The 27208-nt window shown below is 51.2% G+C and overlaps 1 protein-coding gene and 1 non-coding gene across 2 annotated transcripts in view; both read right to left on the reverse strand.

The window, feature by feature from the left end:
• The window catches only part of ARL15 (ARF like GTPase 15), a 327323-nt gene that overhangs the window by 195991 nt on the left and 104124 nt on the right, over positions 1-27208 (reverse strand). Inside the window, exons 2-3 of the mRNA XM_024571980.4 lie at positions 25512-25656; positions 10182-10241 (exon numbers count right to left, since the gene is read on the reverse strand). Of these exons, the coding sequence (XP_024427748.1) occupies positions 10182-10241; positions 25512-25656 (205 nt within the window). The remainder of the gene's footprint in view (positions 1-10181; positions 10242-25511; positions 25657-27208) is intronic.
• Positions 4011-4071, reverse strand: LOC112315306 (U7 small nuclear RNA). The gene has a single exon (XR_002975882.2). It is a non-coding gene; the product is annotated as a U7 small nuclear RNA (small nuclear RNA).

A 27208-nucleotide genomic window follows, 5' to 3' on the forward strand; every position in this document is an offset into this window, starting at 1 on the left:
TTGTGGGAGAGACCCACGGGGTCCTAGAATGTACACACACCCACCCACCCGGGAATTAGCACCAGAAGGGCCCACTCTGCTTGTGGGTAGCAGGGGAAGTGACTGAAAGCCGGGGAGAGCGGAGCAAGCGGCACTGTTCCCTCTTGGACCCTCCCCCACACACAGCATCACAGCGCAGTGATGTGTTGCCCTGCACTGGTGAACACCTAAGGCTCCACCCCTTACTATATAACATGTGTGCCAAGACAAAGAAATATGGCCCTAATGAAAGAACAGATCAAAGCTCCAGAAAAAACACAACCAAGCAATGAAGAGATAGTCAACCTATCAGATGCAGAGTTCACAACACTGGTAATCAGGATGCTCACAGAATTGGTTGAGTATGATCACAAAATATAGGAAAAGGGAAGACTATAAAAAGTGAAGGAAAATGTACAGGGAACCAACAGTGAAGGGAAGGAAACTGGGACTCAAATCAACAATTTGGACCAGAAAGAAGAAATAAACATGCAACCAGAACAGAATGAAGAAACAAGAATTCATAAAAATGAGGAGAGGCTTAGGAACCTCCAGGACACCTTTAAATGTTCCAACATCTGAATCATAGGGGTGCCAGAAGGAGAAGAGGAAGAGCAAGAAATTGAAAACTTATTTGAAAACATAATGAAGGAGAACTTCCCCAATCTGGCAAAGGAAATAGACTTCCAAGAAGTCCAGGAAGCTCAGAGAGTCCCAAACAAGATGGACCCAAGGAAGCACGCACCAAGGCACATCATAATTACACTACCCAAGATGAAAGATAAGGAGAGGATCTTAAAAGCAGCAAGAGAATAGGGGATAGTTACCTACAAAGGAGTTCCCATAAACTGTCTGCTGATTTCTCAAAAGAAACCTTGTAGGCAAGAAGGGGCTGGAAAGAAGTATTTGAAGTCATGAAAGGCAAAGACCTACATCCAAGATTACTCCATCTAGCAAAGCTATCATTTAGAATGGAAGGGCAGATAAAGAGCTTCCCAGATAAGGCCAAGTTGAAAGAGTTCATCATCACCAAGCCCTTATTATATGAAATGTTGAAGGGACTTATCTAACAAAAAAAGAAGATCAAAAATATGAACAATAAAATGACAACAAACTTACAACTATCAAGAACTGAACCTAAAAAAACAAAAACAAAAACTGAGCAAACAACTAGAACAGGAACAGAACCACAGAAATGGAGATCACATGCCAGGTTATAAAGGGGAGGGTAAGAGGGGAGAATGGGGGAAAAGGTATAGGGAATAAGTAGCATAAATGGTAGGTAGAAAATAGACAGGGAGAGGTTAATAGTATGGGAAATGGAAAAACCAAAGAACTTATATGTACGACCCATGGATGTAAACTAAGGGGGGAGAATGATGGTGGGAGGGGGTGTGCAGGGTGGAGGGGAATAAAGGGGAGAAAAAAATGGGACAACTGAAATAGCTTAATCAATACAATGTTTAAAAAAATAGAAATGGGCTCAGAGGTGTGTGTCCGCGTGTGTGTGATGGTGTGCCTGTGTGCATGCATGGGTGTGAGTGCACAAGTGTGTTCATGTGTGGGGGTGTGCATATGTGTGGGGGCATGTGCATGTGCGTACACGTGTGTGAGTGCATGTTTGTGTGTGGTGTGTGCACACGTGCATGGGTGAGTGTGTGTGTGTGTGCGTGCGCACGCGTGTCAGGGCAGGGCCTGGACCCTCGGGACCTGGCGTGTAGTGAGGATGCGTTAAACATTCACTGAAATGAAGTCAACACAACACCTTCCTTCTGAGGCTCTAGCATCACTCCAGTATCTTGGGGACATCACTGAGCAAATTCCCCTGCATCGTAGAACTGCCGCTGTATTTTATTCTTCAGTACCATGAACGCTGACAATTACGGTGTGTTTTTCAACTCTTCATAAGTTTATAGACAGGTGCGGTAAATACCCTCACAGGATTGAGAACAGGTGCAAGTCGGATCACATGGAAAGGTCAGAGGAGAGGTCACAGAGGACAAGGCACAGGTGAGACAAAAATCACGGAGGTGCGGGCTTGGTTTCCAGATGGGACAAGACTGGGCCAAGCCCGCCATCACCTCCCTGACTACTGTCCCATCTGCTCCTTTCCCTCAGGGACACCTCCTCTGTCCTTTCTGCGTGACACTCCTGCATCTGGCACTGCACCCCATCATGGTGCTCCCCGCACCAGCCTGGAACGCGTCTTGGAGCCAGCGGCATGGCCGCAGCCCCGTCCAGGTGGCACTGGCCACGTCAGGTCTGTGGGGCCTGACGCGTCCTGCTCACACACGAAGAAAGCTCTGAGATCTCTCAACGTGTTGGCTCCACGGAAAATAAAAATAAGTGAGGAAGCCAGGGCGAAAGGAGAATAGAGATGACTGCGCATCAGAATGCTGCACGTTTGTCAGAGACGGGTGCTCTCTAGTTCCTAGGGGACGCAGCAATGGGGGTACTGAGCCTGCAGGCGCAAATCGAATGGGTGGCGTTAAGCCCAACAGGAGAGCACTGTCAGCGAGCCCGGCTGCCATGGGAGACACCAGCCTCGGAGATGCGGCGTCCCGGGGCCTGTTCTGTCAGCGAGAAGTGCTGCTCTCCTGCCTTCCGAAGCTGTGGTCGCAACACGCTGAAAGCAGGCACACGACAAAAATGAGCTGCTAGGGCGGCTGCACACTGGGAGAAACAGAGAAGCGGTCCCCTCGTCAGGGAGAAGTCGTCAGCTAGGGCCTGGCACACGGGGCCAGGGAGGCAGTTCGGTAGAGTTGGAAGAAGTGAAGTGTCCTGATGGCCCTGAAAAAGGAGCCAGTGGCAAGGCGGCAACCTCACAGGCACAGGGGGCCCCTTTGGCCAAGGGGGAGCCCAGGGCCCAGGAAACGAGTTTCTAGAATGTTCTATATAGATACATAGGTCCAGAAGAAGCAATTATTAAGTGCTACACTAAACAATGACCAGGAAGACAGATTTAAAAAATGTCCCAGGGCACTTCTCCAGAAGAAAGCAGAAATTAAGGTCAGGTCTACGTCAGCCAGTAACAGCCTTCAGGGCCCCAGATCCATTTGTTGGGCTCTGCTGAGTGCTTGGCTCCGGTTCCCCTTAGCAAGTGTAAAAACGCTTGAACACCGCCACCCTGGGATCCCGTTCAACCAATTTAGATAGCCATGGCCTTTCAACTCACGTCCAAGTACTTGGCTCTGTCCCAGTATCATTTCCCCCAGTGCAGCCTGAGCCGGGTGAGAAAGTACACAGCTCAGTGAGCCAGGAGTTAACAGGCTGCTCCCCATACCAAGAGGCCTGCTTTTCATCCCTGATAAGGAAACAACGCTCCATCAGGAAGTTCCGATCACCCCAGAGCCCACATCACACTCTGTCCATAGCTCTGAGGGTTGAATTAGTGAAAATCCCACTGTCTACTCTTAAAGCATCTCTGTTGAGGAGCTTTAGGCAATTCCACTTTTCTTCTCCAACCCAACCCCTTGGGAAATGAATGGCGATGACCTATGAAAACTTTCATTTTATAGATAAGAAAACAACAAGAAGTTCAAATGCAGAGAGCACGAGTGTCTGGAGGCTGCGCGTTTCATGCTTGCTCGTCAGTGTGCAGCTGAGGCAGACGGTGCGTGTCCGCAGGGGCAGCTGTTTGCAGGGTGGCCACAAGGCGTCCGGTGGACCCGCCTGCCTTACCTGCACCCCGATCGGTGACGTCATGTTCCTTTGCCACCCCTCCCACAGAAAACCACGTGTGGAGATGTCTAAACTAGTTCCACATGGCAAGTAGCTCTCTCCACACCAGCAAGTGGTCCACCTGTCCCCTTGATGGGTCCGTGATGACCTCTTCAAACCCGTCTGCCCATGCTGTTCCTTTTTCCACTACGCCACCCATTTATGGGTCTGCATTGTCTGGGTTCCTCTTCTGCCTTTTTGTAGAGACAATGAGTACATGAAATTCACAGGTATTCGGTGGCATTATTATTATCTCATTTATTTGATGTGGAGGGGGTCTTCCAGCAAGAACAGAAAACCTACCAGACAAATCCTACAAGAGCTGTAGCCCTTGCAGAAGGGGAGATGGTAATGGAATAATTACAATGTACCCAGAACTGTGATAACGCACCCACTGAAACTTAAAGAGCCAGTCTTCCCTTTGAAATAAGTCTTAACAAAAGATCCTGAGGGGAGAAAGCTTTATTTTGGTGACAGACATCCCATGGCCTGGGTATGGAACACTGAAGAGAAAGGAAGCAGGCAGCAGCCTCCACAGCCCCCAGCCCTTGGGGCTGCCCGTCAAGAACTCTGTCCCGTCCGGGTTCTGCAGAACTTAGGAAACACAACCAGCTTGGACGGCCAACAGCCCACGATAACGAGCAGGACCCGGGGAAGCAGCACCTTTTCCTGCAAGGCCGCATCCTCCAGGCAAACAAAGAGATGGGGCAGAGTCAACATCTGTTTCACATAACTGCTTGGCTGCCAGAAGAAGCGACCTTCAAAAAACTGGCTTAGCGGACAGTCCTCCAAACCCAGTCCCTGATGCTCGGGCCGAAGGAAGCGGGTAACGAACCCAACCTGCACTTCCTACAACACCCACGCCGCCTTCAGGAAAAATCTTCAGAGGAAAAAAATAAAACCGAACAAAAAGCTTCACGAACTTTCCTTCGGATGGACAACTGGCAACAACGAACACGGAAGCGGAAAAGACAGCTCACTGCTCTTGAGCTTCTCCCGGCCTTTCCCAGGTCAATGGAGATGAGACTGCCAGCACTGAGTGGGCCCGGGGGCCGGGGGCCGGGGGCCGGGAGCGGGGAGCGGACAGACACAACCGTGAGAGTATCTGAAGAAAGTAGGTCATTAAATAAAACCAGTCATGGCTCCAGAATCCGGTTAGGGGAAGAAAAGGAATATTATGACGTCTGCTTCCTTCTTGATGAATAGTAACAAACCCAATGTGTTAATAAGTGAAACTTTCCTCTCTGGAGTCTATCAATTTCCAAATGAAATTTCAAAATCAAGAGAAAAACATGTATGTATACATAAAATCTGTTGGTTGATTGAAGGCCTGGAAATTTCTAAAACGAAAATCGGTCAGAGCTGGGATGTGACCGAAGTGTAACCAATGCTTTTAACCCTGCTGGAGGCCAGATGCTCCCGGAGTCTCCACACCGGGGTCAAGACTCAGGAGCAGGCGGAACGAACATTGTCCAAGGCTCCAGGACCGGAGGGGTTTGTCAGGTGGAGCCTAGAAACAGCAGGCGAGGTGGCAAGGGGGCGAGGAAGAAGAACATTTCTAATTAATGCATGTGTAGTGCCAAAAAATAGGCTCGGCAGTGAACCGGAGTCCCCACCCAGGGACTTTGCAGCTTAAACTGGAGGAATGCGGTGAGGGAGACACCAGGTTGTCTACACCGCAGGAAGGCACGCCCGCACAGAGAGAAGCAATCGATGTGTGGCTTGGGGTATTTTTTAAAGACCTGGGGGGAAAAGGCTTTATTGAAAGGTATTGGGGGGATGAGGGAGTGAGAATATAATTATAATTAAAGTAAGTCTTCCAAAAATGTTAGCTATGGGCCAGGCGATCTCGAATTGCTGCACCTGACGTGAATTAACTGAGTCCTCAGAAGGATTCAATGATGGGGGACCCATTATTAACCCGTTTACAGGTAAGAAACCGAGACGCAGGAAAGAGGCCTCGCCTGGGAATCGTACAGAATGGCTGGGCTTCACAACAAGGCACTAGGAGGGAGGAAAGTTCTTTGAAAGAGTCTATCCAGGACCCTGCTGTCTTACACAAAACCCAGAAAAATAAAAATGATAGAGCAAGACAGGCAGAGTAATTAACTAAACATACAAGAAAAAGATTCATATGAGTTTCATCAAAAGCATCCCAAATGAAAGAATACTCGGGAAGAAGAGTTCAAGGGCGGTACGCTACAGAACGCCCTTCACAGGGGTCACGTGCTATGTGGTGTTGCAGAGTCCCTTCAGGTACGGAAGGGATGAAGGGACGAGGTGGCTGAGAAACGCATCCTGGGCCCAGAGGAGTCACCCCGGCTTTACTGGGCGGGGGGGAGGGGTACGTTACAGAAGCCTCCTCTTGGGTCAGGCCTGTACCCGTGCTGACACCAGCGCTGCCGCCACCTTCTGGCACGCAGCTCGGCACACACTTCACACTCCATAAATGCCCGCTGAGTGAGTGAGTTAGGGAGAACGAAATCATAGGGCCAGGACCAGCTATGGAAGATTCCAGACCGTCTGGAACGCTGAGGTAAGACTCTGACTCAGGAGGCAGCCTGGAAGACATCCACCACAGGAGGAAAGCACACCTCCAAGGCGTGGCCTGGAAGGACTAAACGCAGAGACAGGAGCAACGCGGCTGCAGTAGTCAGAGATTAAGTCCTGTAGCAGTTCTTGGAGAGAAAGCAAGGTGGCTGTGTTTTACCTACACAGCCCTCGTGGGAAGAATGCCGACAGGTGGGGACCACAGTGTGCCTATGACAAGAGCAGCGGCTGGTAATAGGCAGGCACCACCCCCGGGGCCAGGCTCTGGACAAACGGCCCACATCCGAGGTACGCTGGCTAAGGGCCGGCGCTCAGATTCACTCCCTGACCCCGTCTCCAAACAACCGTGGCCAAGCCACCTGAGTTCTGTCTCAGCGCCCCGAGTCTCATCATCTACGAGACAATGAATCTCTCTTGGCACGAAGGTGCACAGATGTGCTGAGAATGTGTTGGGGGAGAGAAATGGGAATAAGGAGAAAACAGAAGAAAATTCAGAGTTCCAACATCCCAAGAAGATCGGCATGATTGGTGCAGCCCGGGTGGGCCCGACAGGCAAGCTGAGGAAAGCAAGTCGTTCTCAGAGATGAGGGAACTCGCCCACGGGCCCACTGGGCCGGATGACCCATGTCCACCTTTGAGTCATCCCTGACCTTGTACGCACCCCCCCACACACACTTAGTTTCATTACTTCAAAAAAAATAACGGAAGGAAAAAGGAGAAGGGTTTTCAGGAGCATCTATGAAGAACACACAGACAAAACCAAAGGGGGGTCAGGGGGGAGAAGTGGGGATGGCTGGGGTTGGGGGGAGTGGTGGGGAGGAAATGGAGACAATTGTACTTGAACAACAATTTAAAAACTTTTAAAAATCATTAATTTCAAATACTTGTTTTCATCAATGTCTCCATCACGGAACTGTGAGTTCCTTGGAGATGGGGACATGTTTCAAATCTTGTATCCCATCTCCTGGGGTCACATCCGACAGGCCACATGAGAAACAGTGGGAAAAAGTCAACCGGAACATAGAAGCATATGTATCTCTACCTTATACGTATCAATTACATATATACACACACATACAAACACCCATCAGCTGTGTGCACGAGCATAAAGTTTGTCATGAGTTCCCCCCAAAGTGACATCCATTCACTTTCAGTCTGGGGTCATTGGTGTTTCTTCCATACCATTTCTTCTTACTAAATACGGAGCACAGGTTGATGCCTCTTCCTGTTTTGAAGAAGTGAGAAATTTAATTTAGGATTGAGCAGGGGCTGGGGGTGCACCTTGGAGCTACCGGAAGGGGCAGAGGGAGGCGCCAGTGGGAGGAGGGGCAGGCCTGAGTGTCCCGCTCTTCATCCTCGAGGCCCTCACACCTGCCATCTTTCCACCGCCTTCCTGAGCTTCAATCTTGATTTCGGAATTTTTCCCCAAATGACAACCCGATGGAACTCTTATTAAACCGCTCTTCTGAAAAACCCTCTATGGGATCCTAAAACACTCAGTTCTTTCCTCCTGAAATCAGAAATTCTGAGTCCAGCAATCTCCTCTCGAACAGCCTGATTTCAGCAGGTCATAATTCTCCCTAAAGCTACACACCACACACTGGGATGAGCCCCTTGGCCCGCAGTTACTGTAAACCCTGGGACAGCCACGCTCTTTCCCCGTCGTTCTCGGGTGAGACCTGGCTGAGCACCCAGTCCCATCCTGGGCAGAGTAGCCCTCAAACAATATTTGTGACATACAGGAATCAGTGAACGGACCGGCAAGAGGTGACGTCCCTCCGTGGCTTGTCCCTGAGTGAGTGACCCAGGATACACAACGAGGTTCTACCCAGAAAACCAGCTTCTCCTCGACACAGCCTCTCAACTGAGACAGAGCTAGTATTAAAATCGAGGGCACAGAATACCACATGCCAGACACTATGTGTTATGAGCCTGGGAACTAATGGATTTTTCCCGTCCCTGTGTCTTCTCCCTGCGTCTCCCTCATCACAGAATTGGTGAGAACTAAAACATCGCCACCGAACATCACGGTGTCCTCCCTCCATTGTGACCTCCATTTCAGAAACTGCAGTTGTCTCAGCTACGTTAAACTTGCTTGGGAACAGACGGATGCCCGCATTACACACCCCTGTCCTCCATCCTGATCCTTCCCTATACAGGAAGTAAATCCTCACCCAACGTGTCAATCGGCTCTGGGAGCCACCGCAAAGCAGAGTTCAACACAGCTCACTGATACTGTCGAGCGCTAAGTTCCTACAGCCTCTCATCAACGCAGTAAAAACAGCACCGCGGAAGGCAGCGGTGCTTGGGGATCTGCGGTCCTGGGCTTCCACGGCCCCGGATCAAGACTATAAAAATTCCCGGAAGTGCTCACTCTTTTCACTTGTCCAGGTATCATCACTACCTGTACCATCCAACTCGCCATCAGTAATGAACACCTTCTCCACTAATCAACGGTGTCTTACACCTGGGGGGTGTTCAAACATTTCTGTGTGTAGCCTCGTCACAGAATACTAAGTACCAGCCACGTTCAACACCAGTAGGATTCTCAAGCCCTACATTTTGATCCCGTGCACTTTTCCAATATGCTCGGTAACTGTGATGCTGTGGTCCCCGAGAAGCGAAGAGTCACCAGAAACCACAGGGTAACATGGGGCGGGCAAAGTAGTTTACAGCTGTGAGTACGCAAAACACAGAGTTTATCCTTGTATTGTTTATTTATTATTGTAATAATTACTTGTAATACTTGTAAGCCTACTTTTGCCCACCCCTGTATTAAAATATTTAACCTGAAGAAACATAGTCTTTCCAAATTTTTACATGGAAGATTATTCTACTACACGAACTCTCAAGTTTTATGCCTTTTGTAGTCAAAATGACAAAACCAAGTATTTTAAAAGAAAATCAGAAGTCATCAACCAAGGCTGGTTTTAAACAGCAGCACTACGCACGGCAAAGGTCGCCGCACGACAGACAGAGTCCAGCCGTCCCAGACACGGCTGCGCAAAGCCACACCTGGAAAGATCAGCTCATAAAAGATGAGATAAAAATGAGAGGGCCTCAAGCTGTGAAAATGGCTTCTTCAAGTTTGAGTTTCAACTTCATCACGTCAAAAAGAGGTCACGGTGCGAATGAGCTTTAAAACATAGCAGGGTAAGGTCGATGTCACACAGTGATTAAAGGAGAGAGAAGAGAACTTTCTTCTACGTCATTAACTCACCAACAGTCCACGGAACGCAGAGCGCTCACCATTTTCCCGCGCCGTTAGAGAGTTTGGCAGGGTCACTGGAAGGGCTGATTCCTTTGTGAACCTATTTACACGGGTGAAGGCCCCGGCTGCCGTGAGACACAGCCCCCAAATCCCGGACAGAGAGTGCAGTGAGAGACTGAGAGATGGACGGCTTGGGGAACAGCCTGGGCAATGCATGTGCTTGGCCAGCAAAGAACCCATTGGCCAAGATTTATGATCGGAACAAATACACTCTAAAAAGATTTGATACAATAAAACCCGCAGATAAACACAAACTACTCTAAAATACAGTTCATTGCTCTGCATAATGGATAACTTATTTTTCTCTAATTATATTCTCTATGTATTTTTCATTCAAGAACAAATTTTTAAATGAGTAAAACCAACGAAGTAGAGTTTCTGATGTGGCACTTCTAGTGTAGCTCTTTAATTCACACAAAAGAAAACGTTTACGTTACTTGGAACTCATCAACAACCTCTGAAACGTATATAAGGAGAAGGAAGCATTTCTAGGAAGTGTATTATCAAGAGGAAAGGTAAAGTGAATCCCCTGTAACAAATCACTGTTTCAATGACATGTAACACATTAACGCCAAGCAGGAACAGCGAAAGCCAGACGCAGAAGCGACTTGAAACGCCCTACCTCCGAGCTCTTTGACGTTCAGGGTGGCATTCTGGAACGGCACCGCTTTGATGCTGAAGCCTGCAATCACAGAAGGACAGGCAGTGACAACTCTGAAAGAGGCAGGTGTCCAGGCCTCCCGTTCAGCACACGGGCTGAGGTTACTTCTCTCAGCTCACACTTGTACCGGGAACATACTTTCCAAGATACACTGGAGATCCGATATTATCTGCCACTGCTTTTCGAAACATAGCTGGTTTTACAGCAAAACATAACCCTCTTCTTCAAAATGTTGTCTCATTCTTTAATCAGTATATAATGCCTCTTTGAAAGTTTTATTATTAATTGTAAGAAAGACACTTGGAAATATGAGAAACCTCAAAGAAAATATCAAATCTACTGGGACCTTGGCACTGAACGAATTCCTAACATTAATTCTCTCTCACAAGTAACTCAGCAACCCTAGAGACTAAGGCATCTAAATTATAACCATCTCATATTAGAATTGCATCACGTTTATGCTGGTTTTCTTTTAAGGATGTGGTTAGTGACATGCATACATTTTTCTTAAAAGTAGAATCATAACTATTTATGCAAGGCAACTATGTTATAATGCATGTAGTGAATGACTTCCGTTATAAAAATACATTCAGAGTGCAGCGTTAGGATTAACGACGTATTTCGGGCTTGGCTATCAGCACTTAAGTGAACTCAGCTGTGACACGTGTGGGCGTGTGCACACCCACACACAACACACACACGCACACGCACAGAAGCCGGTGTCCACACCATGCGAGCTGGAAGGACCCGCGAGAACCCGGAACTCGCAGGCCTGGGACAGCTGGCGGTCTGGGGGTCTAACAGGACGAGGGCCGCTTGGGTCTCATCTGAGAGCTTCCCCAAGCACAAGCACCTCTCTTTCAGTTAAAATCCCCACTCATTTTGAAAAGTTACTCAGCAGTTCTTCTGAGCACCCAATCCACGTAAGATTTTGAGCACGATGCTGTAGGTACAATTACGAGACAGACTGAGCAGAGTCGCTTTGTCGAGAAACTACCCGCAGAGTGAAAGGGAAGACGCAGACACGCCCCCTGGGGGAAGCAGGTCCCGGCGGGCGCCCGAGAAGCGGCGAGAGTAGGGAGGATGGCTGGCCAGCAGTTCCCCCACCAGCCTCGTTGACTGTTTGGCGACGACAGTCAGCCCGGGCCTGTGATGGCCCACGGCTCCCAGCAGTGCGCTGCCGTCTGCTTTCCGAGCGATCAAGATTCTCTAGGCCACCTTCCACTTCGGCCGTGACGAGCACGCAGCGGTTACACAGTGACTCCGGGTCCGGCGGGCTTCCACGTCTACACACGGCAGTGACAGGACTGCGTCACGGAGCTGCCGGAGGGCGGGGTGACGCACGCCCAGGGGTCGCCCCAGGGCCCGGCACGCACACGCATGCGCACACGCACATGGCTGGAGCCGCTGGCATCTTGTCTCCGCCCATCGGTCCTCGTGGATGAGTTGGGCAGCGAGCACGTGCGTCTTCGAGTCCTGGGTGAGCAATACTTAATCCAGGTCCTTCACTGGAGCCACGGAGTGAGAAGCGCTGAGGTGCGCTGGGCAGAAAGTCACCCTGCACCGGGCTCACTGAGGTCTTCCAGGACAGACCCTTCCTGTGAGGCTTTACTGCCGACAACGGGCACGGTGGGTACAGAGGGGCAGCACATGGTGCGTTCAGAGACTGGGAGAGGCCCCGCCGGCCTGCAGGAAAGCCCCACCCGGAGTCTGGGCGTGGGCGGAGTCCGAGCCCACCATGGTGCTCCCGGCACAGGGATGCACCTGCCGGCAGGGAACCAGGTGCTGCACTGCGTCTACCTCTCTCCGGGGGCAGATATGGAATGAAAGGCGGTGGCCCCGAAATCCCGAAAATGAAAAGCCGCCTGCAAATGCCGAATGGCCTACCGGTGGTCACGTTCAGGGCAGCTCAAGTAAGGGTTCTGGGAAACGGGGACAGGCCCCGGCGCAGGCAGGCAGCAGGGCAGCGATGCTTTCTATGCTCCAGTTCTTACGAGCTGACACCGCACAGGCGCCCACAGGGAAGTACGGGGCCCGCAGGCAGTCCTGCGCGGGCAGGCAAAGCGCTGCGCTGGCAAGGGCTGATTCCGACAGGCAGGCGGTGCCACCGTTACCATCTTGGATCCCTGCGCAGGCTTCACAATAAACTGCCTAAAAAAGTGTCCTCAAGTGTCCACGCTCAAAAAAGTAACCTCGCAATGTTACTTCGCAGCCATGCAAACGCTTCTGCAGGGCGCTTGCAAACGTTCTGCACACGCAGCGCGTATGGCGAGGTCTATGCTGCGAAGGCGCACGCGGCCTTCTATCTGCCATCTCGGTCCAATATTTCAACAACGCCGCGGTGATTAACGTTCACAGAAAACAAGACAATGTGCTATTCGTGGGGGAGAAAAACCCAATACTTTTTTAGTTCAGTCACTGTAAATGTTTGCAAGGAATAAAAAGAATGAGAAGTTAGACACAGTTTCCGTTCACCTGAAGGGCAGCGTGGAAGGGAGACAACGACCAGGAGCCACTGCTTTACGGGGCGGGAGGAGGCTGGAAAGGGACATGAGCATGCAGCCGGGACACAGAGGCCCTGCCATCGAGCTCCTTTCTGAAAGGGCCGCTCTGACAGGTGACAGTGAGAGGCGGGGGGCGGGGCAGAGGGGTGGGGAGGGGTGGGGATGGCTGGCCCTGCCACAGGGCTGCCTGGGCTCAGACTCTGGCTCTGCCATTCCCAGCTGGGCCTCAGCTTCCTCATCAAGCAGTGAGGGCAGACAGCACTCAGCGCCAGAATGTGGTTTTGTTTTTTCAGATAAGTAAAACTAAAAATCCAGAACACCAATGGTCTGTAAGGAACCCCTGCAAGCTTCCTCCTGGTCCAGACTGCGTGGAGCCGCGGCCCTGACAGACGGTGAAAGCGGCGCTGAACCCAGGCCCGCTGTCCCAGTGAAAACACACAGGGACCAAGCACGTCCACAGACTACGCCTTGGCAGTCAGTCCCCCGCTCTTCTAAGCCTAGCCTGGAGCTGGGTCTCAAATACTCCCTCTTCTCCACACCTTCTTGCTCAGCTGTGCTGGCTGCCACTGTCCCTCCTGGACCACCCCCAGGCCTCCTAATGACACGCTCAGTACCTGCTGCCAGCCTCCTCGGCCATCACCACACCCTCGCTGTCCTGCTCCTTCTGACCTGCATGTAGGTTTACCCCGTTCCGGAAGTGAAACCCTTCTGACAGCTCTTCACGCTCAGGGCAGAGTGGGACACCCCCACCAGGGCCCCCCCCCCATGCGCTCCTCTCTCCTTCTCCAGGCTTATTTGGTGCCTGCTCTGCATCCCTTTACTCCTCAATGTGTGTAAAACAAGCTGTGTCCCTTCCACCACAGGGCTTTTGCACATGCTGCTCCTAAAGTGTGCATTCTCCGCTTGCTGGCAGAATCTTCATCCTTTGGTGGTATGTGTGTGTGTGTGTGTGTGTTTTATGATTTTACTTATTTATTTTTAGAAAGAGGAGAAGAGAGGGAGAGAAACATCAATGTGTGGCTCCCTCTCACGCATCCCCAACTGGGGACCTGGCCTGCAACCCAGGCGTGTCCTGACTGGGAATTGAACCGGCAACTTTTCTGTCTGCAGGACAGCACTCAGTCCACTGAGCCACACCAGCCAAGGCTTCAGGCGGTGTTTTAGCTTACTTTCAGGTGAGCTTTCTCCAGTGTTCCAGAAATAGGCTGTTTTTTTCCTTTGTGTGTCTGCCTGTTTTCTGGAATCCACGTTCCTCCAGCACTCAGCACTTCCCCCACGCGATTTTCACAGCTGTATTGATACACTGGTTTATTTCCTTGTTTTACATCTGCCCCCCCCCCCCCCCCCCCCCCCCGCCGAGGGACTGCCCAGGAACGGAGAAATGGTGCAGAGCATGTGCCAAACACCAGTGCCAGGCACACAGGAGGATCTCAACTTCTGTTTAAAGACCCATGCTGAGGGCTGATTTTGTTTTCATAGACTTCAGTTCTCCTAACTGAGCTGCCACAACAGTGCTGAAGGGCTGAGTACCTGCCAAAAGCACCAAGTGCCACGGTCAAACCCTGAGCCCGGGGCCTGTCCCGGAGCTAACCCTCGCCCCTCCACCTACCGACAAGCTGAGAGTTTCGTACCATTTAGTCCCATTTTGAGCCTAAATACCGGTGACGCCGATAGGGAAAATATGCACATGTGCCAATAAACTCACTAACACATTCTCTCTACTATTTGTACATAACCCAACACAAGGAAGCACGCTGAGCGCTCTCAGGCCTACAGTGCATTGCCCTCTGATGAATGGAATGGAAACCAGAGCATGGGCTCAGGAAGTGCTTTCTAACAGACATTATTAATGAAACCAAGAACTTAAGTGGGGGTGGGGGGGGAAGCCCACTGACTCAGCAGTGATTGCGCTCTCACTGTGGCTCCCCCACACAGGAAGGGGCCCCTGCTGCTCCATACAGGAAGTCAGCAGGCTGATGGGACAGTGGCATTGTCCTGGCCCCAGCTCCTCCACTCGCCAGTCTAAGGTGGGGCTCTTGGTCTTGAACCCCTTGTCCGCACACTTGGTGGACTGGGCTAGCTCCCTACAGTTTTACCTAACACCAGGATTCCATAATTTACATTAAACAAGAAGAAAACACAAGTAACAAGCGAGTCCATCATCAACAGCTTCTGGTGTTTGGCTGAAGGCCTCAGGGGAAGGTCCCCCAGCATCTGCCCCAACAGCTCGATGGCTGAACCCCGAGTCATGCACTCACTTTTTCCTGGCCCACCTCCCCACATGATCAAGATGGAAGCCTCCCCTAAGAGTTAATGCCACACATTTTAATCAATAGATGACTTAGTACTCTTTGGGGAAATACTTGTTTTCACAGACTTTCAGTTTTTCTCTTTTTGTCCTTAAATCCAACAAAAGCTGTGATACAGGAGAGGTGGATTTGAAATTTTTAAGGCAGGGAAAGCATTTCTGGAATTGCAACAAAATTAGTTTGGGCGGGAGGCTAGTCTATTTTTAGTCTGTGTGTGGAACACAAGAGTATTTCACTTGGACCTAGAGACCAGCCGCCCGCCCCACGCATGCGCACACAGGTCCGCAGCGTGTGCTTCTGTGGTCCCGGGGCGCTCTGAGAGCTGGGGAAGGGAAAGGCAGCCCCGGGTCTGGTGGCCGTGACCTGGACCAAGGGCACGATTTATGGCAGTTTCGTGAGGTTTGGACAACGGCCCAGTGAAATCCCTGTAAATGCGATTTCAACATCATAAAAGGAAATCTAATCCACTGGCATTTATAAAACAACAGTCCCATAGTAGCAGACACTGAAATGTCACTTTCTAATCTTTCTCTTATTTGACCTAATACACATGCAGCTAATAGTGAAGTTGTTACAATGCCTCATTCAAATTTTCTTAAAACTTTTGTTTCTTTCAAATTATCATGATCTTTTCTAACTCAACAATGCTACCTGACAAGTTCTCAAGTGCAGTAGTATGTCCCTAAACGATATTTTCAACCTTTTTCAATTCCAGGTGCTGCCTTTTCTTTAGGTTGTTTCCATGTTATGTTGATATATTACCCAAAGCCTTAGGCCCGGTCCCTCTGGTTTAAAAAGGAAAAAGAGGGAATATTTGTGTAATCCACGGGTTAACAAGCCCTTTTATCAACAAACTCCGGTGCCTTCCCAGCCCGGGAATGCACTCTGCACAGAGTTCACTTTTGTTTCCAGACCAAGATGCAAGCTGCCCAAGTTTTCTTTCCTTCCCGCAGGACCTGCTTGCTCTCTGGAGGATGTCTGGGCTCTTTGAGTTTTGACAATTTAAGTACCTTTTTAAAATGATGTCAAAGGGAAGGACGGCTGAGGTTTACAATCCGATGAAGTTTAGATCCCCTGCCCTTCTGAAGAAAAGGCAGACCTTCGCGCCTGGCTGACGTGGGATGGGTGGGCCCTTCCTGGAGGGTGTTTTCATTTTAAGAAACCAGTTTCCAAGGTAGATTCTCTTCTCAATGGCTCCAAACTCTTCCGACAAACACTTCATTTCTAATTGGCTTGGTATCACCACAACATCATAGAAGAATCATTTTAAAGAGTGAAATGTCACATAATTTGGCAATCCTGACAAAGCACATTATTGTTTGGACATGTTCTTTTATAGTTTTCGATTCAAAACTATAGTCCTGAATGCTTGAATTTTGCAAATAAATGTAAATTTAACTTTCCTCTGTTGAAGACTGAGAAGATTACAGGTTGGACAATAAATCCAACTGAGGTACCGCAATTTAATTAACAAACTCCTTGCTATAGGACATTTAAATTACTTCAAAGTTTTAGTCATACAAAATGTTGCAAGTAATGCAAAATGTGTGCATAGTTTCTTTGAAATTACATGCTCAGAGTCAATTCTCAGGCGCCCAATTATCGTACTAGGTCAACAATGTGGCTGTTGTGGTGACCTCTGCCTCCATGGAGAGTAGCTTTCCAGGGAAGGGGGCCTCACCATTCACCACGCCAGCAGTGAGGCACGCCCCCACCACCTCAGGAGTCCTGGGTCGCGCCCCAAAGAAACACAAGTGTGTAAATTTAGCTATCAAATTAACACTTTTTTGTCTATTCGCTAGTAAAGTTGAGTTTCAGGCAACGTTAAACCTTTTCCATTTATTTGTCTGCCACTCATTCTTTTTATGAGTTATCTTTTTGTGGACTTAGCTAATTTATCCATCAGATCCTAGACACTGTTTGGACATATGGTTGAATTCTCCAAGTGGGTAACCATCAGCTGTCCTCTGATGCAAACATTTCTTGACAGCGTTTGTCTTGGGTCTAGCCTTCCAGTAATTCCACTTTGTGTGAAGTTAAGCTCCGCGATCTTTGCCTTTCTAATTACTCTGCTCAGGCCCCTGCGCTTCTTTTCCCACCCTCCACACTGAGCGCTCCACGTGCGTGTGGCTTTCTGACATCCTCGTGTCTTCTCCTAGTTACCTTTTCCTGACACTCATCCTGGTCACTCCACCTCCTTGTTCTTCTCCAGTCCACACACACACCCCGGCTCCGACACCGAAAGAACTCGGAAGTCTACCTGAGCATGCCAGCAATGCCTACTGGAACCCTCCCTCCACACCTCTCTGCCATCCCTGACGTCTCGGAAACCTCTCGCCCTCCGTCTACAGCTACAACGCACACACAACAAACAAGCATCCACCCTCCTTCTCTCCTCTGTCCTCACTCACACCCACCTCTGCCCTGCAGTCCTCACTCACAACAAACGGTGCATCCTTCACGGAGTGAGTTTCCGGCAGGAGGCTCATCCATTTTTGTCTCTGTGTGGAACACGTGCGTATTGCACTTGGCCCTGCGGTCCAGCCTCCCAGTGACCCCAAAGCACATACATTTACACTGTCAAGTTCACTGGCACAAAACTGTTCATTATATTCTATTGTCCTTTTAATGTTCACAGGATTTATATCAACGTAACCTCTCCTCAATCCTGATATTGTTAATCAGTGTCTTCTTTGATTCTTTTTCCTGATCAATTTGGCTAGACTTTTATGATTTTATTGATCTTCTCAAAGAACAGTTTTTCATTCCAATGATTTTCTCTACTATTTTTCTATTTCGCTGACTTCTACTTTCATCTTTATTGTTTTTTCCTTCTTTCTTCAGGTGAAATCCATTCTCCTCTCTGCGCTCCTCGCGGTGGCAGTCGTGGCCACTGACCGAGGTCCTCCTTTGCTCACGTCAGTGTGCAGCGCTGCGCCCCGCTGCAGGGGCGTCCACGCGTTCCGGTACGTGGTACTTCCATTCGGTGCAAAGCGCGCTATAACTTCCCTCTGGACGTCTTCTTTGGTCCACGGCTTATTGCGAAGTAATTTAGTTTCCAAATATTTGAGGATTTTCCCGGAGATTTGTTAGTGATTTCTAGTTCCATTCCACTGTGGTCTGAGAACATATCTAGTATTAATTAAATTCTTTTAAACACAGTGAGACCTGTCTTATGCTCTCAGTTGTTTCATACACACTTGAGAAGAATGTCCTGTACGTTGTTGGGTGGAATGTTCTAGAAATGTTCATTATTTAGGTCGACGTGGCTGATTTTCTTCCTACATGTTCTATCAGTAATTGATAGCAAGTACTGAAATCTCTGGCTGTAACTGTGGATTTCTCTATTTCCCTCTTGAGCTCTGTCATTTTTTGTGGTTGAAGCTGCTATGAGACCTGTGAATGTTTAGCACTGGGTGCCTTCTTGATTAAACGGTGTCTTCATCATAATAGGTAGAGCGCCTCATCCCCAGTGTTAGTCTTGGCGCTAAAATCTACGTTGTCTGAGACTAATACAGCCAGTCCAGCTTTCTCGGGGCAACTACTCTCATGATACACGGTTTCCCATCCTTCCACGTTTGACCTGTCTGCGTCTTTGTATTTAAACTTGGTTCTCTGAAGTCAGCGCAGTTGGGTCTTGTTTTCTGTATATAAATAAGCACATCAGTCTCAGCCTCATCATGGAAGAGTCTAGAATTGCACTTAATTGGGTTATTGATGGTTCGGTGCGGATCTCCCACCTTGCTACTTTTTTTCTATCTGTCCCATCTACTCATGGTCCTTTATGTTCTGTTTTTTTCTGCCTCTTGACGAAATATTTTTGGTGAGTCCATTTGATCACACTTGTTGGCTCACCAGCTCTCTGTCTTTATAATTTTTGTGGTTTATAGCACACCTTTAACTTCTCACAACCTACTACCTTCCCTCCTCCTGTGCCCCTGCACGTGTAAGAACCGCAAACCGAGAGCCTCCCCTCTCCCTCTGCGACTTCTATGCTCCTGTTTTCATGCATTTCACTTTGACACGCCAAAAGCCTCGCAACATTTTGTTATATAATTATCTCTTAAAGAGACAGACAGCAAGAACCAAATCTCATATATTCACCCATGTATTCACCATTCTGGTAGTTTCCATCCCTTTGTACAGACCCCAATTTCCAGCTGGAAATTTTTTGTTCTGCCTGAAGGGCTTCCTTTAATGTTTCTTGTAATTCTGGTTTGCCAGCAATAGATTGTTTTGGCTTTTTGTGTGTCTTTCTCTTTTGAAAGCTATTTTTGCTGTGTATAATAAGTTGATCATTTTTTCCCTTCATTACTTTCTAGATGCTTCTTCTCACTTGTATCATTTCCAATGAGAAATCTGAAGTCGCCCTCATCGTTTTTCCTCTGCAACATCTTTCATTTGCTTTTAAGATGTTCTCCTTGTACACTCTTGGTTCTCCAGAGAACAGAACCGACAGGGTGTGTGTGAATGCAGAAAGAAACTTACGTTAAGAAACTGACTCACACGACTGCAGAGGCTGCCAATCCCAACACTGCAGGCTGGGGAGCCGGGGATTTGCCGGCACTGCACTTCAGGCCTGAAGGCCAGTCGGTGCAGGATTCCTTCCTGCTCTGGGGACATCACACTTTGGTTCTATTTGGCCTTCAACTGGCTGGGCAAGGCCCACCCATGTTCTACAGAGAGCAAGCTCCTTTGCTTGCTCAAAATCCATTGATTCATATATTAATTTCATCCAAAAACACTCTCACAGAAACATCCAGAATTATGTTCCACCCCATATGCGAGCACTGTGGCCCGGGCAAGCTGGCCCATAAAATTAACCACCACATCTTTATCACCAGTGTGGAGCGATTTCGTGATCATGTGCTTTGTAGTTCTGTTCCTGTCTCTTGTGCTGAGGGATCAGTGAGCTTCTTGGAACCAAGCTGGTAGTTTTCTTCAAGTTTAAAAATGTTTCAAATATTTTTCTGTCCCTTTCTCTACCCCCCACCTTCACAGACCCCTGCCTGAAGTTGTCCCATAGCTCACTGCTGTTCTTTGCACTTTTTCCTCTGTCTCTTTCTGCCTTTGGATACTCTCTAATGTCAATGCCTCCAAGGTTATTCACCTTTTCTTCTGCAAGGTCTAATCTGCCATCCCTCCTATTTGCTGCATATTTCAATTCAGATATTGTAGTATTTGCCAATAGAAATTTTATACGGTTTTTCTCCTTGAATATCTTCCATATGTCTACTTAACTTTCAAACAGAATTCAGTTTAATAACAGTTTGAATGCTCTTCTTTGCTAATTCTAATACCTGTGTCAGTTCTGAGTCAGTTTTCACTGACTGATTCTTCTTCTTGTTATGAATCATGTTTTCTGGCCTATTTGTGGGTCTGACCATTTTCCCTGAAAGTCAGACATTGAGAATTTTACCTTGGTAAGCGCTGGGAAATCTTGTTTTCTGCAGGTCGCACACAGCTTTGCTTTGGGGACGCACTGAGGTTACCAGGGAACTTGAGACTTTAGTCTCAACATGAGTTAGCAGGTGGGTCCGGAGAAGTGCTCGGCTGAGGCCGCTGCTGAGGCAAGGCCTCCCTGAAAGCTCTGCCCCGTTCCTCGGACACTGTGACTTCTCCAGTCCAGCTGGTGGAAACAGGTGCTATTCCCGCTGCCCCTTCGGAGGGTTCTTCCCCTGGCCTTCGGTTTCTTCGTGCGCCTGCCGGGAATATCCCGCTCGACACTCAGGGGACACCCTCAGAAGACCCCTGGGGCTCTCCCTCTGTGAGCTCTCTCCTCTCCGGCACGGTGTCCCCTGAACTCTGGCTGCCTCGCCCCCGGCTCTCAGCTCCCCAGGGTCAGGGCAAGGAGCCCACCACCCCCACCTCCATCCCTCTGGGGCTGTGGCACAGCCTGAGGACTTGCCCACGGCAGTGAGCTGGGCAACAGTGGGACTTTTCTCATCTGGTTCTCATCTCTCGGGGATGACTAACCTGGTTTTCAAAAAAATATTTGTATTGAATTTGTTGGGGTTGCACAGGTTAGTGAGATTATACAAGTTCCAAGTGTCCGAGTCTGTAACACATCCTCTGTCCTGCGGTCTAGTCTCCTCCCGTCACCGTTCATCCCCCCCTCCGCCCTCCGCCGCCTGCCCCTCCCCCTTCCCCTCTGGAAATGCTGGTCAAGAAAATGACTATCTCCCCCACCAGGGCAGCACAGTGGGCTGGGCGTGGTCCTGCAAACTGAAAGGTCACGGGTTGGCTTCCTGGTCAGGGCACAGACCTGGGTTGAGGGTTTGGTCCCCAGATGGGGTGCATGTGAGAGGCAACTGATCGATGTTTCTCTCCCTCTCTTTCTCCCTCCCTTTTCCTCCCTCTAAAAATAAATAAATATACTCTTTAAAAAAAGTGAGATGACTAACCTTACTGCTTGAGATGACTAACCTTGTAGCTTGATATTCATTCTCTCGAAAACTGTTTCATACATTTCGTCTGGTTTTTCCCTCAGTTATTTCGGGTGGGAGGGGGCGCCAGCTCTCATTACTGGGTCTCGACCGGCGTGGGAGTCCTCGCTCCTGCCTGCCGCCCTCTCTGCATCTGCAGCCCCTCCCTCTCCCTGGACGGCCACCCTCACGCCTCCTTCCGCCAGTGGGCTGGCAGGGCGCCTCTCCCTATGAAACTCAGCCCTAGACGCTACTTCCCCTCTTCCTGTCTGCCCTCCTGGAAGAGGGGTCTATGTGCAGATTAGTCTCGAGGGCCCAGAGAGGGAGGAGAGCCCCACCCCGCAGCCTCTGCTTGCTCCCCGCCCATCGGGCCTCCTCTGCCACTTCGGTCAGCGGCCCTCAGTGACTGCACTGTCCCCACCTGCAGTGGCCCCGCTCAGGTTGTAGACTCATGTTTACACTGTTTAACTCTTGTTCACGACTGGTTCACACGATGCTCATGGAACGGCCTAGTGTCGACCCCCATCTATTGTAGAGGGTGGAACGGGAGCCCCGAAGGGCAGGGATGCCTGTCTGTTCTGCTCATCAGTGCGTCCTCAGTGCTGAGCAGTGGCAGCCATGGGACAGGCCGTCCGTCCGTGCAGACGGAGTGGCGATCGCACCCCCCCCAGCACCCCTCAGCTGTCTGACCTGAACCCACATCCAGCTCTCTCTCAGACCCACAGCTCTGGCTACAGACTCCCACCAGCTTGGTGTCGAGCATCTGGGTCGTAGCTGGAAGGCCTGCCAGCACCTCAGTGTCATCCACCCCAAACTCACTGTCTCTCACCTTAAACTGTCCCTCACGTCTTCCCTCCTTCCTACCATGCACTCAGTTCCCAGGCCAGAGACGCAGGTCAGGTTGGCTTATTCTCCCTCCTCTAGTCTCTCTAGTGCCCAGCGGGGTCTGTCACACCTGACGCCGGCTCTCCATCCCCAGGAGAGCTCACATGCTGGGTCCCCTCTCCATGTGCCAGGTCCCTCTCGATGGCCCCTATAGGCTCTCGCCTCGGGCCACAACACCTGCATCCTGGGCCTCAGCCCAGCAAGGCCACCCACTCTCCGAATGCCCCTCTGCTTTCTGCCCCCCCGCCCCCCGCCCCATTCCTCTCTGCTACAGCCTGCCTGCCCCTGGAGTCTTCTTCCACCCCCACGTTAGAAATGTTCACTTTCTCTTTTAACTCCCTTATTTACACCACCGAGCATGTAGCACACACCGCATTCTGTCCTAGCACCTGGCGCATATTAAACGTTCAGTAAGTGTAAACTGTTTATCATCCGGATACTTATCTTTCTAATCTGGGTGTAAACTTCTGGATGGAGAGTTCTCCAGAGAGGCCTCTGAAAGGGCACTGTGCCTGGTTTAGAAATGACAACTCACAGAAGCCTGATATCCAAACAGCTAGCCAACCTGAGACCCAATTCATCAGAAAGCAACTAGCACAGTATTACGACTGCTTCCAAGAAAAGGGAAACATCACTAAAACCTTCAGTGAAAGCAAATACAAAACATACTCTACAGCCATTTTCAAACGGTAAATTACAAACATAGTATTTACAGAAATTTTTTCACGTTATAATTCTAAACTGTGCGAAGTGAAGAACAGTATCACTGTTCACTCTTATACATTCTGGGGGGAAGTTATTTTGCTATAAAAAAATTATGAAGTTAATAGAGTTTGTACAATTATATAGCACCTTTCTCAGAAGATAGCGACCATTTCACAAACAGCAAAAAGAGACTCGTACCAGAAACCCTAGGCCCCGGGTCCCACCTGACTTCATGGGAAGATGTGAACTGACACCCCACTGCCGTCCCTTGCTGTATGACAAGGCCCCGTCACCCTACCTTTGAGCCCCAGGCAACTGTGGAAAAGGACCTTACCTGCATGCAGGGCCTCTGGGAGGCTCACCGAGATGCTGAAGGTAAAAACACCCCGACTCGACGTACCACTGCTGTTGCTCACTCATTCGGCAGACATGTGTAACGACACCCACACCTGTGCCCAGCTCTGGGGGTGCAAAGCCAGGTATGGGGCTCCGCTCTGCCCTGACGAGCCCTCACCCAGGATGGGGAGCGGCGTGTCTACAGCAGGGTCATAGGCACTAGAGGCTAGAAATATGGACAACATGCAGTGGGGGGGAAGGGGCACAGGGAGCCCTCAGTTCTGGCTGAGGGGTCCGGAAGGCGGTGGCTGGGAATGGCGTCACAGGCCAGCTCTGCGGAGCTCCGCGCGTCCGCTCCGTGGTCTCGCTGCCTCGGAGGCCCCCCACCCCTTTCCTCGGCCTGGAACTGGGCCGGGCGTCTGATTCTTCACAGGCCCGCGGGTCCTTCCCCACAATTCTAAAGGCTGAGCAGCTCTTGACACTTGCAGTTTCTCTCCCACTTACTTGGTGGCAAAACCCAGCCTAAGCCTAAACTGTGCACGGCTCTCACTCGGTATTTTTCCTGCCGCTTAGGAAGCCCAGGCAATGACCACGCCTCCGCCCACCACCCAGCCAGGCCCAGGGCTGCCGCCCTCACCCTGCAAACCCAACAGGGCCTGTCAGCCGCAGGCAGAACTACGGCCCTCCAATGAGGCCCTGTCTCGTCCCTCCTCCCTGCCCCTCGCCGCGGTTACCCTGTTCCTGAACGGCCAACAGTAGCTCCACGCCCGGCCCCCACAGGAAGGCGAGTGCGCGCCTTCTCCAGTGGGTGTTTGATTATGTGGTTTCTGGCTTACACACAGATGTCCCCGCGTGGCCTGCAGGAGAAGTCCACGTTCCTAGGTGTGGTGTAAGAGGGTGGCCAAGGTGTGGTCACCGCCATCTCTTGTGATTCAACTGCTGGCATTCTACCAACCGTGCCCTGCAGACACACAGCTGTGTGGTTCCCAGGAGCTGCCCGTCGGTCCCAGGCCCCTCTGCCTTCGCACCAGCTTCCCTCGGTCCCAAAACCCTTTCTTCTCCCATCCTAGTCTCTCCTCCTGTTGGTCCTCAGGCTTACTTGTCTCCAAGGTCCGACCTAGAGCATTCCATTGTGCGTCCTTCCCTCCCCGTTCCAGGCAGTGCTGACCACTCCTCCTTCGTGTATTTCTGGACATGAACTTCACAACTCAGCACACGGGTCTCCTGAATGCTGGGGCCGCTGCTTATTCCCAGGTCCTGACACTGGACATAGCACGTAGCAGGTGCCCAAGAAAAGCTGGCTGCACGGACCGTCTTTCCAGCTGTCCCAGGCGATGGCTCGGCCTCATCAGCTCCTGCATGACAGCTGCTCCTCCACTGCCTTCTGTCCTCTGTGCCCTCGCCCCTGCCCCCGTCCCAGGAGAAAAGAGCCAGTGTCTGGGGGGTGACAGGTGACAGAAGCTCCAGGGGAGCCCTTGACATTCGGGGCCGGAGAAGTCCTCGTGGAGGCCTGTCCTGTGTCGCACAGGATGTTCAGCAGCATCCCCGGCCCGTGCCCAGCGGAAGTCAGGAGCACGCTGCCTTCCAGGCTGGGCTAACTGCATGTCTCCCGACGCTGCCGGGTGTCCCCGAGGGGGGACCACAGCCCAGGCTGGCTTTTCTGGGCCATCACCAGGAGCAGCACAGGTCCCCTGGTCAGGTCCCTGCACCCAGTGCCTCCGGTGACAATGCGGAGGGAAGAGGACGCAGACTCCGTCAGTCGTGGGCTCCACGACAGCGTGACTGGCACACATAGGCCTGGTGGCACTTCACAGGATGTGGCCCTCGCGAGGCCTGTGTGGAACCCGTGATCACGAGAGCGAATTCAGGTTTCAGGTCCATCTGCAGTGACATTTTCCTAAGTGTGACTCACTCGGGGACAAGGACATGACCCGGCCGAGGGAGACGGGGTACAGCAAATGAACGTCACTGGAGCCCCTCAGATCTACTCTGGAAACCAGACAGAGACTCTACAACACAAGGACATGACGGGACCACCGAACCTCACGTGGAGGCGAGGGGAGGGGCCTCACAGACAGACAGGGCAGGAGGCCTCCCTGGGGCGGGGGCGCAGGCCCGGGTACCCACCTGTGGTCGACACGACGTGCTCGGGGCTCTCGCTGCAGAGCTTGGACAGCAGGCTGGTCTTGCCAGAGCCCGAGAGCCCTATGCACACCAGGTCATACTCCGGCCGTGCGGGTGGCGGTCCCTTGCAGCACAGTGCTCGAAAACACTGCCAAGAGAGGGGACAAGGGGGCTCTTTAATAAGAACACAGGCACAGAGCTTAGCAACACAATCAGTGAGTATTCAGAAGTAATTAAAGACCCCATCACTCAGCAGGAGGAGAGGTCACTTCAGAGCAGAGAAACTAGAGGGCACCAGCTTAGCCCATGATCGGTCACCACCCCCAGGAGGGACACAGGTGTGGACTCCCCACCCCCACGCAGCAGGTGGGCTGCGAGGAGGCACTGAACTGGCAGCGGGGGGTCAGACAAGCCGCTCAGAGATCGCTCTCAAGGTGATGGCCTGCTCTCCAGAACCACCGTGTCCCAACCGTCAAATCCGGCAAAGCACACGGCGGAAGTGTCCCTGGTCACAGACAGCGGTGGGGGAGTGGGGGACACACGAACAGGGTGCAGTGCCCCCGGGTGGGGCCTGGGAGACAATGCCACAGGGGACACTACTGCGACCAGAGCAGGTGAGGGCTGACGAGAGGCTGCAGAGCAGACCCCCTGTCACACAGGCTCAGCGTCCTGAACGCAGGCATGGTGCTGCGGGGGCCCCAAGGAAAGCGGCACCCTGGCGATCCTACACCTGAGCGTTTAGAGGCGGAGGAGCTTGACACCTGCAGTTAATGGGCTAAGAAAACTCCTCCGTCTCCACGTGGTGGGGAGTGTGACAAGCACCATGGTGAAACATCAGCGATGACTAGTGACGCTGAGGAAACAGTTGACAGGAAAATTCCTTGTGCCGGTCTCACAGCTCTTGATATTATTTCAAAATAAGATCCTTTTAAAATCACTCCCTAGAGCCCCTATACACAGCGCTGCCGCCCGACCTTGGTCAGCCTGGGTCTGTGAACTGTCACGGGACCAGCCGGCCCTGCGGGAGTCAAAGGCAAGGATAGCTGGGCCACTGAAGATCACTCACGCCGTCTCCGGTCTTTCAATGAGTCTGACACCCCTTTACCAGGGGCCCGTGGTTGTCAATCCAGACACGGTTAGGTCCTGAATGGGTCTACACGGATAGAGAGGGCAGCCAGGCAAGACCGACCGACCGACCGACCAACGTCTGGGCCCCCCAAGACCACGAGAAGTGACCGCTAAGAAACCTGTGCTAACTCTCCTTCCTCAGACTAAATCCAACGCCTAACCGCTGCCCTGCTCTGGCAAACCAGCTTCGTCATTCCTCTCCCTGCCGCCTCACGTCTCAGCCCACACAGACGCACTTGGTCCACACCTCCTTTGCCAGAGCTCTAGCGTCTGTGCACGCATCTGCAGCCCAGGCCACAGCCACCTGGACCATCGGCATGCTCCCACGGGCCTGGGCCCTCCGATCCTACTCTCGCTCTTCTCCACGAGCACCCCCCACCCCACAGTCACTCAGGAAACCTGATCGCAGGTGCTTGGCCCCGCTCCACAACGTCCCCTGCTCTTGGGCTGAACCCTGGTCCCTGTCTGCAAGGCCCTGCGTGGCCTGCCAGGCCCTCCAGCATCATGCCCTCCCCCACGCACCCGCCTCCAGCCATACTGAGCCTCTCGCACCTTACGTCTCTCCAACAGGC

This window comes from Desmodus rotundus, chromosome 1, assembly GCF_022682495.2.
Source record: "Desmodus rotundus isolate HL8 chromosome 1, HLdesRot8A.1, whole genome shotgun sequence".
NCBI classification, from domain to species: domain Eukaryota; kingdom Metazoa; phylum Chordata; class Mammalia; order Chiroptera; family Phyllostomidae; genus Desmodus; species Desmodus rotundus.